This window comes from Chelonoidis abingdonii, chromosome 1 (assembly GCF_003597395.2).
Source record: "Chelonoidis abingdonii isolate Lonesome George chromosome 1, CheloAbing_2.0, whole genome shotgun sequence".
In the NCBI taxonomy this organism is placed as follows: Eukaryota; Metazoa; Chordata; order Testudines; family Testudinidae; genus Chelonoidis; species Chelonoidis abingdonii.
Genome location: NC_133769.1, coordinates 367,704,224 through 367,718,544, shown reverse-complemented (window position 1 = coordinate 367,718,544; position 14,321 = coordinate 367,704,224). Strand labels below are relative to the sequence as shown.

The 14,321-nt window shown below is 51.7% G+C and overlaps 2 protein-coding genes across 3 annotated transcripts in view; both read right to left on the bottom strand.

Annotated features, from left to right (window-relative positions):
- The window catches only part of LOC116832479 (ecto-ADP-ribosyltransferase 5-like), an 8,433-nt gene extending 6,594 nt beyond the window's left edge, over positions 1–1,839 (bottom strand). The window contains exons 1-2 of one of the 2 annotated variants that reach the window (XM_032793232.2): positions 1,565–1,839; positions 984–1,052 (exon numbers count right to left, since the gene is read on the bottom strand). In XM_032793232.2, coding sequence (XP_032649123.1) covers positions 984–1,046 — 63 coding nt within the window. In that variant the 5' untranslated portion in view covers positions 1,047–1,052; positions 1,565–1,839. Of the gene's footprint in view, positions 1–983; positions 1,146–1,564 lie in introns of those variants that run through there. The other variant, XM_032793222.2, reaches the window with a different exon arrangement.
- Positions 1,840–4,478: 2,639 nt separating this feature from the next.
- The window catches only part of LOC116832209 (short transient receptor potential channel 2-like), a 33,625-nt gene continuing 23,782 nt past the window's right edge, over positions 4,479–14,321 (bottom strand). The window contains exons 9-14 of the mRNA XM_075067013.1: positions 10,937–11,029; positions 10,070–10,262; positions 8,938–9,065; positions 6,666–6,735; positions 5,615–5,747; positions 4,479–4,884 (exon numbers count right to left, since the gene is read on the bottom strand). Of these exons, the coding sequence (XP_074923114.1) occupies positions 4,520–4,884; positions 5,615–5,747; positions 6,666–6,735; positions 8,938–9,065; positions 10,070–10,262; positions 10,937–11,029 (982 nt within the window). The 3' untranslated portion in view covers positions 4,479–4,519. The remainder of the gene's footprint in view (positions 4,885–5,614; positions 5,748–6,665; positions 6,736–8,937; positions 9,066–10,069; positions 10,263–10,936; positions 11,030–14,321) is intronic.

Here is a 14,321-nt window from a genome sequence, read left to right as displayed (position 1 = left end):
GCTTCAGAAATCGACGTTAGCCTCGGAGCATGGACGCACAACGCCGAATTACTGTGCCTAGTGTGGCCGCAAGAAATCGAAATTATAATATCAGTTTTATAAAACCGATTTTAGCAAATTCGATTTTATCCCGTAGTGTAGACGTGGCCTAAGTAGTGGAATAACCACCAGCGTTTGGGATTTGTCTGCCCTGTTTTGTTTGCAGTTCACCCTAATTGAGTGACCTTAGCTGGCTCTCACGGGCCACACCGTCACAGCCCCCCATGCCCTACCCCCATTTGTGACTCCGGGCTTCAGCTGCGGAGTGGGGAGTCTCAGGGTCCTACAGGGGGGCGGTCAGGACTCAAGGCTTAAGCCCTGTAGTGGTGGGGTACTGGGACTTTAGCCCCACAGTTGGGGGGGGGGGTCACCAGGGTTTGAGGCTTCAGCCCTGTGGTGGTGAGGGTGCTGGGACTTTAGCCCCATAGGTGTGGGGGACACTGGGGCTCAGAGTTTCAGCTCCACGGGGCATGCCGAGGCTCCTATGGGTTTGAAAATATTGACCTCAGCTCCAGCCCCGACAGCCCCAGCTAAATTTAATTCCTGGTACAAAGCATTTCCTGGGTGAAGGCATCTGTTCTGCAGTGAGGTTCCAGAGGAGGCTAGACTAATCCAGGTCTGACCACCATTAGGAAACACAGACATACCTTCCTCTTGGACAGAACTTCTCCACCAAACCCAGGACAATATTCCCAGCATCAGCCAGCTCATTCTACCTCCTCCAGTGCTCCCCCCACAAATAAACCAAGAAAAAACCCTGATCCAAACAGAGTTTTCTATAACCCCAGAAGAGAAAGGAGCCAGAGACTCCAGGAAATCCCCCAAGGGACCTCACCATTGCCAAATCCTTTTAGATGGAAAGTTGTCAGGTACTAGGGTCAGTACAAAGATCCATAACTAGACAGCATTGGGTCTCACCAACATTACAGCTTAGATTGAGTTACCTGAGGGATGTCCATCAATGTGTGAGTGCAAAGGTAAGTCACGGTGATCAGCAAAAATGTCATCTTCACCTGGGGGACAGGAAGAAAATTCCACAAGAATCTCAACACCAACCAAGAGAAATGTCTGCCCTGGCTCCCTTGTTCCAAGGTGATTGGGGTCATTTATGGAGACTCCCCTGAGGCACCTCAGGAGAGGGATGGGTATCCGGAGAGGAGGAACTCTTGTAAACAAGCAAAGACCTTTACAGGCTGGGGAAAGAGTTGGGCAAAAACTTTCCTTTGCTTCTTTCTGAAGTTAAAATACAGACGTGTTTCATTTCCTTAGGACTAAATTTTGAGAAGTCACGAGTTATTTTTAGCAGTGTAACTTGAGACACCTTGAGAGCCTCCCACCCCTGAGGATCTGACCACATTCAGTTCTTTTCAGTCGGGTCTCCAAAAATCATGGCCCTCAAATCACGAGACACTCTTAAAACCCTAGGTCTGAGTGAAGAGACAAGGTTGACCTGTCACCATGCTTCCTCCCAGGGGGCTTACCCCAGGGATGGACTTGACCCAAAGAGTTAAAGATGTGACTATACCTGCAGGTCCAAAGGCTAGATGGCCCTGGGAGGCTCAGAGTGAAACTCAGACCAAGGAACTCACTCTCTTATACTGTGCTGAACCTGCAGAGACTGTTCTTGTGAGTCTACGCACTCCTTCCCCACCCTCAGACAGGAAACCACCTCGCTGCCTTTCACAGTCTTCTGTTTGTCGCAGGAGCAAGAGACCACATTGCCCATATTCCAATACACCCGGAAGCCCAGCCAGCGCTGCCCAGGACATGCCAGCGTCTGGGGCAGATCCGACAGACACCCACTGCAGCCCCTGGGAGCCTTCCCATTGATTTAAACAGGGGCCCTGGATGGGACTCCAAACGCACAGGCTGAGCCATTTCAACGGATGGGGGGTTCCCCCACCTCCCTAAAGTGACTATTTCCCAGGGGACTCTCCTGCCCTTGCCAGCAGTGGAGGACACAGCTGAGCCGTTCTGAGAGCAGTTCTCGCCAGAGACCACCCCAGGGGAGCCCTTACAGTACAACGTTGTCCCTTTTGGGCCTAGGGGCTAGTCCAAGTTTGGGGCCCCCCAGGGCATTCCAGCTGGGAGCAGCAACTGCTGGCCGTCAGGTATTCCATGGCTGCAGGTCTGTTGATTTACAAAGACTGTCCCAAGTCCTGTGTCTGCGAACGCACAAGGAATCAAACAGCATTAAAAAATTTATTTTGCTCACAGATATGTAAAAAAAAAAAAATCTACCTTTGTAAATTGCACTTTTACGATAAAGAGATTGCACAACAGTACTTGTATTTTTGAATTCCCCTCCTACTATTTCTTTTATCTTTTTTTACAGTGCAAATATTTGTAATAAAAAAGAATATAAAGTGAGCCGTATACACTTTGTATTCTGTGTTGTAATGACATCAATGTATTTGAAAATGTAAAAAAAAAATCCAAAAATATTTATAATAAATGTAAATTGGTATTCTATTCTGGTTTAACAGTGCGATTAAAGCTGTGATTAATCACAACTATATGTTTTTAATCTCACAATTAACTGTGATTATTTTTTTTAATCGTTTGACAGTTCTAGTGCTTACATACAATGTTCTTTGTGGCTCTTAATGCTCTTTACAGGGAAAGGCAAATAGCAATGGGGGGAATAGCCACAGAACTGACGGGACTTGCCCAGTCACCCGGCAGGCCAATGGAAGGGCCGAGAAAATCACAGACGTCTCCTAATTCCCAGTCCAGGGTCCTCACCACTGGACCTAACTTGTTACTCTCACAGATCCTGCATCAATCTGCTCACAGTGGGTCTCAGCTGAGCTCAAAGGTTTCGGAGATGGTCTTCCAAACCAAGTCCCCGCCTTACCCCAGCCTCCACTCCCAATGGAGATCTCACTTTAGGATTGCAGAATCCACTTCTGCAATGTTAGACTCTTCCCCAGCGACAAATGACACAGCAGCACAAGACTGGTTTGCTGTATTTACTGGGACGAAACAACAGTTTATTCTACAATGTGAATACAAGGCATTAAAGACACAAAGCTGGGCTTGATTCACTCCTATTTCCACAGTGAGATAGGGTATTTATGAGCCCCTTTTCCATTGTGCATTGTTTTAAAGACCCAGGCGGAACCTACTACACTTTCTGGGCTACTAACACTAAGTTACAGATCGGAAGCCAGGACAGAGCCTGTCTGAATATTACATCTTTGAAACTTCCTGACAGTTCCCAGGCTTCAGGGATGTAGCTAGTCAATCTTCTATAGCAGACACAGCTGGGCACTAACTAAACTGGCATGAGAAATGTGCTGAAGGCTTTGATTCTAAGCTCACTGACCTCCTGGAAATGTTCCCGGGAGCACGCAGAAGCAGAAATTAACCCAGCTTGACACTCAGACCCCACTGGGAATTTGGGGAGCTGGCGATTAGAGGAGGGGGGAAAAAAACCCCAAAGCAAAATATTCTTCGTATCGCAAATTGACCAGTTTGAGCTGGAGTCATTGAGCCACAACAAGCATGGATCACCCCTTCCACCCGCTCCCCCACACACACATACACACACACGGCTTATCACGCGTCAGAGCAGAACCACATTTCCAGGCAGCAGCTGCCTGGGTTCATTAACTGGCTACCTTCTGATCGCAGAATTGCACCCATAACAGACTACGAGCAAGATCTCAGCTGGCAGGCCAGGAAGGCAGGGACTGGCTTCGGTGTCTCTAGGAATCCCCTTGATTTCCCTCCCAGACGGATACATGGGACAGTCTATACAATGGCTGCACACAGCTCACAGCACAGCCTGTCTGTCCCGCTCCAGCATCACAGTGAGCTGGGCCCTAGAGGACAAGTCAACCCCTACTCCTCCTCCGAGCACCCTGCAGCATTCCCAGCCTGGCCCTGAGGCAGGGTCCCCAACATGACAGTGCCTTGTGCTAGTCCTGTGCCACCGGGCCAGCCCCCTGCTCAGACACACTTCAAATAGATCTCCTGGCTCCTGTGCTCTCTCTCTTTCCACTGTGACCCAGGCAGCCCTCGGATCACACAATCGCTGTCAGTCAGCTGCCTCGGGGCACCCCAGAGGGGGAAGCATGTCAGTGGTGGGACAGTGGGTGGAGGTATTTTCTCCAGGGCTTTATATTTAAATTGCAAGGGCCCAGTCTGTAACACCCAAGGACTTGACATAAACATTGAATCAAAGTAAAAGAAACCCAGCTGGTGCTACAGCCCATCTGCCTAATAACTGGGCAGGGAGCTCAGCTACTCAGACATTGCTCTCTATCAAAGCAGCTGCTTGGTGGACAGACAGCCTAACTAGGCCATCAGCCACGCTTCAACCCTCACCCCCGACTCCGTGTGGGAGAGGCAGCGAGCTCCCTGCTTGCTTGGGCTGGGGCACAAGCCAGCAGGAGCAGCATACAAAGTGCTTTGGGACCCTTCGGCTGTATTATTTCTTGGCGCTGTGTCGCCGTGGAAACGTTGCCTCGAGCCACTAGAGGCTGGGGCCAGAGTCGGCTTCCTCTGCTGGACGGGAACTCGGGTCCTCTGGCTTTTCTGCTTGGTCCCCAGGAGACATCACGTGCTGGGGGCCAAGGGAGAGCGCCTTGGGGTAGGTCCCAGCAGCCCCGTCCTGGTGCACCATCACCTGGGCAGGGGAGCCTGGGCCGGTGCTACCTGAGGCCTGGCTGAAGTTCTGGAAGTTGTCCTGGACTCGCAGGATATATCTGTGCAGCACGCTGGCCCCATCCAGAGGGCTGGCGGGAGCAGGGTGGGCGGGCCGGCTGTGATGCAGGCGCTTCACCTCCGTATGCAGGCGTGACACCGACTTGTTCAGCTCGGTGATACGGTTCCCCAGGTCTGTGAACAAAGCGCAGGCACGGCCAGGTGAGGGCAGGGCTATGGGGAGAGCCAGCCCACATTGCACCCACAGCAGCCCATTGGTAACCATCACCTCTCTTAGGGCTCAAAGCATTCATGAGATTCGAGGATCCCCATCTCTGCCCTTAGACACACCCACGTGTGGAGCTGGTTCTTGGGGTGGGCAAGTAGCGTGGGCACGTTGGGCTCCAACTTCCAGGTGCCACTGTCCTTCTACCACATGGGGCGTCCACATGGACCTTCTGCAGCGTAGCACAGACCATTACTGCCTGAGCTAAAGGAGTGACTCCACTGAATGGCAGCAATAATAGGATATTATCCTTCAGGGCAATGGCCACTAGAAGGGGGAGTGGCCTACACTTTGCTGGGGTGTGACACCTGCTTCTTCCTGACCCTCATCCTGCCTCCTTCTTTCCTCCCCTCCCCACTGAATTATGGAGTCTCAGTCAGGCCCTCCTTGTTTGCCAGGGTGGAGGCGGCTCTCCAGAGCTGCCAGTTAGAGTCACAGAATTTAAGGCCAGAAAGGACCTTAGAGCATCCAGTGTGAGCTGCCATGTATCACAGGCCACCAGCCAGACGCTAAGCCCAGCAACCAAATGAGACTGGAGTATCTCAGCCCACAGCAGACTAGGCTAGACATGCCACAGGCAGCAAACAGGAGGGTCCGAGGTTCACCAATGCCTAAGGCCCCGCGCAGTGCCAGGTTTACCTTTCCTCCTGCTCTCCTCGAACTCCCGCCTGGCCGTGTCGACGTAGCGCTGCACCAGAGCCTTAATGACCTGCAGCCGATAGGAACGGCGGCTCTCCCCGCCCAGGCCAATGTCCTCCAGGACAGTGTTAGCCTGGAGAGGGTGGGAAACAAGGTTACGCAGGCACCAGGTACCAGCATAGCTTAGCATTTACCTGGCTTCTTGCAACACCGGGGGGCTCACTTGCCCCCTTCATGCAAAAATAACAGGAGTACTTGCGGCACCTTAGAGACTAACAAATTTATGTGAGCATAAGCTTTCTTGGGCTATGGCCCGCTTCTTCGGATGTGAGAATACTTACAAAATTGCCACCCGCAGATCTGTCATTGAATGTCATTTGCAACCGAAAAGCTTCAAAAACAGTCTCCACCGAGAAACTGCTGAGCTGGAATTGATACGCAAACTAGATACAATCACCTTAGGTTTGAATAGGGACTGGGAATGGCTGAGCCATTACAAACACTGAATCTATCTCCCCTTGTAAGTATTCTCACACTTCTTATCAAACTGTCTGTACTGGGCTATCTTGATTATCACTTCAAAAGTTTTTTGTCCATTACTTAATTGGCCTCTCAGAGTTGGTAAGACAACTCCCACCTTTTCATGCGCTCTGTATGTGTATATATATATCCTCAATATATGTTCCATTCCATGCATCCGAAGAAGTGGGCCGTAGCCCAAGAAAGCTTTGCTCAAATAAATTTGTTAGTCTTTAAGGTGCCACAAGTACTCCTGTTCTTTTTGCGGATACAGACTAACACGGCTGCTACTCTGAAACCTCTTCATGCAGCCATTTTACAGTCTGTGTGGGTGAAATTCACCCAGACAGGATCCAGTCAGGCAGATGGAATTCTGGAAAGCCTCTGTCCCCTACATATCCCAGGACACGACTGGAAAAGAAGTTGTTTGCAACAGACTCCAGGGGAGCACAAGCGTGAGGATAAAGCAGTCTCACTGCCAAGGTAGCTTTCCCCATGGCTCAGTCTGCAGACAGACAGACAGAGAACTTACGATGGTGGGAATCGGGGGGTAATCCTGTTGCCTCTTGGGTTTGGAGCAGCAAAGGAACCGAAAGATGCCCCTGGGGAATGCAGAAAGACATGTGTCATCGGGGGAGGGGGTGTCACCGAAATACAGCCAGCCCTGGGGACGCTACGCTCACATCTGAATCCAGGTCCAAAGGGATCCAAAATCGGGAGGAGTCTGGAGCCAGTTTCTGGTTCTGGCCCAATGGAGAGATGAGCCCCAGCCATGATGTTCAGATCTGAACCGTTCCAGAATTCAAGTTCAGGCCCTTCACCCTTCAGAAGAGATTTTATCCCCTAACTTTTAACCTCGACAGCTACCAAGCCGCGGCACTGAGAGGGTCTGCTAGCCCCAGCTGCACTGCGGCCAACATGTCCTGAGAGCTAGAGCCCAGGGGGACCCACTTCACTCCCCACAGTGACTCTCTCAGCAAGTGCTGGGCACTGGGCTGCAAATAGCAGCCTTTTAGCAACTGCCTCTGTATTAGGGTTGCCACCTTTCTAATTGCTGGTAACCAGACCCCCAAGCCCCTGCCCCGCCTCTTCCCCCAAGGCCCTGCCCACCTCATCCCTTGAGGCCACGCCCCTTCTCCACCTCTTCCCCAAGACTCCACCCCTGCCCCGCCTCTTCCCCCAAGACCCCGCCCCACAGCTTTTCCTTTGTGGAACACTCCAGCGTTCCCTGCATTAGTTCTTTTCTCCAAACCTGTCTCGGTCTCCTCAGGAGAACTGGTTGAGAAACATTTCCAAAGAAAAACAATTATTTACTTGAAATGGTTCATGAAAACTTTCCAAATGTTCCAATTTTTTTACTTTTTTCACTTTCTCCCCCCCACCCTTTTGCCACTGAAATGAGGAGAAAGGGAGAGAAAGAGGAGAAAACCAGTTAACCAAAAAAAAAATAATTCAGTTTTCTGGTTTTCTGGGTTTTTTTGGTCAGATAAAATCTGAAAAACTTCTAAAAAAATAACCCAACGTAATATTTTCCTCGCAACTTTTCATAGTTGAAAAAAGGATATTTTGGGTTGAAAATAGATTTGAACAAAACCAGTTCAGCCAGCTCGGCACAGAAGTGACTCTCTTTGCAAAGTAGCTGATCCCTAGGCTGTGAAAGGCCAGTGGCTGGATGGCCGATGGCAAAGGCCCTGGATGAGGACTCAGAAGATGTGGGTTCAATTCCCTGCTCCAGCACAGACTCCCTGTCTTATTGGAAACCTGGGGGTTGGCAGGCACAAGCCCCTCCCACAGCCTAGTGGGAGGGACCACTGGACCCAGGGACCAAATGAACACGAGGGACAACAAATGAGAAAACCAGGGAGTGAGGTGAAGGTCATAGGTTCAAAATGAGGGTACCCAGATGGGGACACTGAGCAGAGAACCCCAGACAGCACCAACTGCTCTGCAAAGGTGTTCAGGGAGCCAGTGGACACTACCCAGTGAAACCCTACCTGGGTGACTATAGTAGGGTGGTTACCCCACTCCTGCCCTGAAGGGCTTAAAACAGACCTGGCAGATGGCTGTGCCAGGGGAAAGGCTGGACTGATTGGAAAGCAGCTACAGCTGTGGCTGGCTTAATGAGGCCCAGCTGGCCCTTATAGCAAGGCTGTGAGCCAGAGAACCAAGAGGAGTCTCTCTGCAGGCTGGGAGAGAGCAGAGCCTGGCTGCCTACTGGAAGTGAATCACGTCTGGGGAGAGCCAGGGGAGCTCCATGCTGGCAACTCCCCAGGCTGCAGGGCCTGATTCGAGGTACTGGGAGGCAGAGGAAGGCAGCAGGTCCGAATCCCCTTGTCTATGATGAGTAGTTTTTACCCTGCACTCTGCCCCAGGGGGTGGGGGTTTGATGATGACTGACAATAGCCCAGACTGAGGCAAGTGGGGATTAGAGGGTTGGGGGTTTCCCAGAGAGGGGAGACCCATAGAGACTGGTGGGGGTATTACCAGAGGGCAGCCCTCGGGTAAAGGGGCACCAGGGTCTGGGAGGTTCACGGGGCCAGCTGCAAGCAGGACACTAGCCTGCAGAGGGCACCCAGGCTGGAAAAGAGCTAAGTCCCTGAGACAACCAGCAGGAGGCACCGCCAGGTGCATCTGTGCCCCATTACAGTGACCTTGGGCAAGTTACTTTGTGCCTCAGTTTCCCACAGGTACAATGGGGATTATTCTGGCTCGTGAGGCTGAGCTGACTAACATCTCTCAGGTGCTCATGTACTAGGGTGACTCACTGCCAACGTGCGTGGTGCGGTTTGCGGAGCTGACATCACCTGACTGAGTAGAAGAGGGACTTTGGTGTGGGAATGATGTTAAACGGCACAGGCAGCGTCAGGCCCTCCCTGAAGTAGGACAGGTAGAGCTTGGAGCGGGCGAACTTCCACTCCACATCCGCATCGTCCTGCAAAGCAAAGCGGGGGTAGGGGCGAAAGCAGGTTGTGATCTACGTTGGGGCCAATCCTGCCTCCTGCGTTGGGCGGCCATCAGAGACCTTTGAGGCCATGTGTGATCTTCCCACCCGCTCTCTAGAAGCCCCATGGTCACCACCATTCCCTCAGAGCATGGCCAGCTGGTCTCACGACCTGCCCAATATAATGGGTGAAATGGTATTTAACGGCATCGGCACATGCAGGGGAGAGGGACAGTTCTATCACCGGCGAGAGCCATGGGACTGAGACTCTGGGACGGAGGCCAGCTCGGTTCCTGGGAACTGGCTGTAAAACTCATAAAAATCACAGGTGTGGCGCTAGCTGGTGTGACACCTGGGCATCCTCAGCTGGTGGGTGGGGCCTGATCCACTTAAGGATGCACCCAGGGACCCTTCCCCAGCATGCCCCAGCCATTGTTCTGCAGCTGGGCAGGAGCAGGCTTGCTCGGTGATAGGAAAGTGCTCTCAAACCAAAGGACACATGCTAGGCCCAGTGGGGAAGCTGGCACCACTGCAAGAGCTGTGCCCAGTGCAGGGTCATCAGCAGAGGGACTCATACTGACCGGCTGCACAGAGGGGAATTTCACCTTTGTACACGAAGGGCCCCCAGTGCATGTGTGAGGGAGAAATGCAGCCACTTCTGGGATGGGGCACCAGACAGGGCACAGCAATACTATACCCAACAGGATTAAATGCAGCCACTTCTGGGGTGGGGCACCTCAGCCCTCTCGATAGGGCACAGCAATACGACAAACAATAGGGATTTGTATTTTGATGGTGTTTGGGGGAGGAAGGAGGAGGGAGATTTAGGGGAGGCTGAATGGAATTGCCCAATTGCTGGTTATTTTAACAGGCGGGGAGTGCCAAGGAGAAGAGAAGCTGCGTTAAGAGGAGGCCCATTCACCACGGGGTCATTCTGCTCCAGGGCGGGACCCGGGCTGCAGCCGCACTCCGGCAGGGCTGCCAGCAGCCCTAACCTCTATCTTCTGGAAGGAGTTGGTGATCATGGCGATGAGCATGTTGAGAAGGACGATGACCATGACGATGGTGAAGATCCCGTAGAGCGCCCGCCCCACGAACTCCACCAGGGCGTACTGGGGCATGTCCACCACACTGTACTCCTCCATCCCGAACATAGTCCAGAACAGGAACTGGAACGTCTCGTTGAAGCTGACAGAGAGGGGGCGTCAAAGAGCAGGGCCTGGTTATAAGCCGGGCATGCCCCACCCTAACAAGTGTGCAAGACAGCCCCAATCCTGACGCCACTGACATCAGCAACCGCTCCCCAGGTGAGGCAGGATTGGCCTGTGTGTCCACTAGATCGTCCTGGGTGAGACCTGACTACTACAGGACCCTTCAGGATGCACCTGGCAGCATCCACCTGGACCCCCAGGAAGGTTTGCTTGAGATGCAATCTGTATTTTCACCCCATTATTCCTTGTTAAATCCCCACCAGCACCCCGCACAACCCCACTCCCTCCTGGAGTGCCCGGACATCCCAAACACTTGATCACATCCCCTCTGAGTCCTCATCGCTGTCTTCAGCTTCATTTTCCCCATAGCCCACCCCCCACAGGGCTTCTTGGAATCCTCTTCTACTGATAAACCAGGCCTCCCAGTTCCACCACAGGCTGCATCCGCAGAGCACTCCAAAGTGCTGCCCCTCGGCTCCCTGCTCACGCTACAACCCCATTAACGTCGCTGGCATGTGCCCAGAGGCCAGGGATCGCCTGGATACTGCAGGGGCCTTTCACCCTTTCTCTCAGCCTCAGGCATCGCTATGCAGCTCAGCCCTGCCCTGAGCCGGGAGGCCCTGGGAAAGCCCTGGTTGCACAAGGCCGTACTTCCCCAGCCGCTGGAACTCCTGGTAGAAAACATAGGTGTTGTTGAGTCCGCACAGGAACGCAGTGAGAATGATCATGAGGATGAACATGAACCTGCGGGGGGGAAAAGCCCAAACAGGAGATCAGAGAGGCAGGGAGCCGCACAGCCTGACCTGGAGGACCCTAGTCTGATAAGCCCTGTTCATAGTGGGGATGTGTCCAGTGCACAAATCCACCACTGGCCCGCCCCCAGCACCGGCTCCGTCTCAGCCAGACAATTACCCCTCTCACCCTTTGCTACGTGGACACTATGGAGACTGTGCTGGCATACATAAAACCGGCCACACTGGGTCAGACCAAAGGTCCATCTAGTCCAGTATCCTGTCTTCTGACAGTGGCCAATGCCAGGTGTCCCAGAGGGAATGAACAGAACAGGGAATCATCAAGTGATCCATCCCCTGTTGTCCATTCCCAGCTTCTGGCAAACAGAGGCTAGAGACACCATCCCTGCCCATCCTGGATAATAGCCATTGATGGACCTGTCCTCCATGAACTTCTCTAGTTCTTTTTTGAACCATATTATAGTCTTGGCCTTCATAACTGTTAGAGGGCTTTCCCTTCAACCCCTCTTGTGGTTCTTGTCATGCAGACAGAAAACAGAAAACCAGAAGTGCGAAGTGCAGGCAATGCAATGTTTATTGCGGTTAGTTCCAAGCAAACATGTCCATAGCTCTACACGCTGGCAGAGTCTGTTCCCCAGTGTTCCATTCCCAGCTCTGACACCACAGAGCGTTTTCCTCATGTCCCCCTTTCCAGCTCTGACACCGCAGAGCCTTGCCTGTGTCCCCATTCCCCTTTCCCCATTTCCTATTCCCATTCTCATTTCCCCTTCCCCATTCCCCTGTTCCTGCCTCCTCCTCCTTATCAGGCCCAACTGTATCTGCAATGCACACCCACAGTCCCACCCCTTACAACTTAGGGTCATGTTCCATTTTGGCTCTGGGATCTTCATCCCACCCCTTTTGTATCCCATGGAAGGGATAAGGAGTGAGGTTGTGCTGCAGTCAGGGGTGGGCATTTCTTTGGTCTTCTAAAAGCAGCAGAGAATCCTGTGGCACCTTATAGACTAACAGACGTTTTGGAGCGTGAGCTTTCGTGGGTGAATACCCACTTCGTCAGACGCAGGTAGTGGAAATTTCCAGGGGTAGGTATATATATGCTAGCAAGCAAGCTAGAGATAACGAGGTTAGTTCAATCAGGGAGGATGCCCCCACCAACATGATACAGTTCTGGTGCGATATGGAAGTCCTACTTTTTGCGTCGCAACTCAAAGAATACTTCCAGACAACACTGAACAGTGCACTGATACACAGGTACCCTCCCACCAACAGCACAAGAAGAAAAACTTCCACATGACTCCTCCTGAGGGTCGACAATGACAGTCTGGACCTATACATGAATGCTTCCACGACGTGCACAGGCAGAAATCTGGAAAACAACACACCGCATATGCTCATAACCTAAGTACATGCAGAACCGCATGCATCCACAGCCCTCAGAAACCACCCTGACATTATCATCAAAAGGGCTGATAAAGGAGTGTGCTTGTTTTGTCATCATGAACAGTCTGACTACCAAAAGGAGGCTGCCAGACAACTCTCCAATACCAAATTCTACAGGCCACTTCCCTCAGATCCCCACTGAGGAATACACTTAAAGGAGACGAACGTCTACTCAGGACACTCCCTACACTAACACAGGAACAAATCAGCATACCCTTAGAGCCACGACCAGGTTATTCTATCTACTACCCAAGATCCACAAACCCAGAAATCCTGGACGCCCCATCACTCGGGCATTGGCACTCTCACTGAAGGACTGTCTGGATATGTGGATCTCTACTCAGACCCTATGCCACCAGCACTCCCAGCTATCTCCATGACACCTCTGATTCCTGAGGAAACTACAATGCATTGGTCACCTCCCAAAAACACCATCCTAGCCACCATGGATGTAGAGGCTCATCTAACAACCATCCCACACACAGATGGAATACAAGCTGTCATGAAGAACAGTATCCCTGATGGAATGCCACAGGCCACAACTGGCTGCTGGCTCTGTGCCTTCATACTCACACACAACTATTTCAAGTTTGATGACAATAATATTTCTCCAGATCAGTGGCTCTTGCTACGGCACCGTATAGCCCCACAATACGCCAATAATTTTATGGCTGACCTGAACAATGCTTCCTCAGCTCTCGTCCACTCCACCCCTTCTCTACCTACGCTACATTGATGACATCTCATCATCTGGACCCATGGGAAGGAGACTCATAGAAAAATTCCACCACGATTTCAACAACTCCATCCCACCATCAACCTCAGCCTGGACCAATCTACACGGGAGGTCCACTTTCAGACACCAACGGTGCAAATAAGTGATGGTCACATTATACACCACCCTATATCGAAAACCTAAACCGACTGCTATGCTACCTTCATGCCTCCAGCTTCCATCCGGGCACATCACACGATCCATTGTCTACAGCCAAGCACTGAGGTACAACCCACATCTGCTCTAACCCCTCAGACAGAGACCAACACCTACAAAATCTCCCCAAGCATTCTCAAAAACTACAATACCCGCACGAGAAATAAGGAAACAAATCAACAGAGCCAGACGTGTACCCAGAAGCTCTCCCTACTGCAAGATAAACCCAAGAAAGAAACCAACAGGACTCCACTGGCATCACATACAGCCCCAGCTAAAACCCTCCATACGCATCATCAGGGATCTACAACCCATGCTGGACAATGACCCACACTTTCACAGGTCTTGGTGCAGGCCATCCTTGCCCGCAGACAACCTGCCAACCTGAAACGTATTCTCACCAGCACTGCACACCGTACATAGTAACTCTAGCTCAGGAACCAATCATGCAACAAACCTCGATCCAACTTGCCCATATATCTACACCAGCGACACATCACAGGACCTAACCAGATCAGCCATACCATCACTGGTTCATTCGCTGCACGTCGCCAATGTAATATACGCCTCATATGCCAGCAATGCCCCTCTGCTATGTACATCGGCCAAACTGGACAGTCACATACGAAAAGGATAAATGGACACAAATCAGATATCAGGAATGGCAATATACAAAAACCTGTAGGAGAGCACTTCAACCTCCCTGGCCACGCTATAGCAGACCTAAAGTGGCCATCCTGCAGCAAAAAACTTCAGGACGCAGACTTCAAAGAGAAACTGCTAGCTTCAGTTCATCTGCAAATTTGACACCATCAGCTCTGGACTAAACAATGACTGTGAATGGCTTTGCCAATTACAGACACCAGTTCTCTCCTCCTTGGTTTTCACACCTCTACTTTTTTTATAGAACATC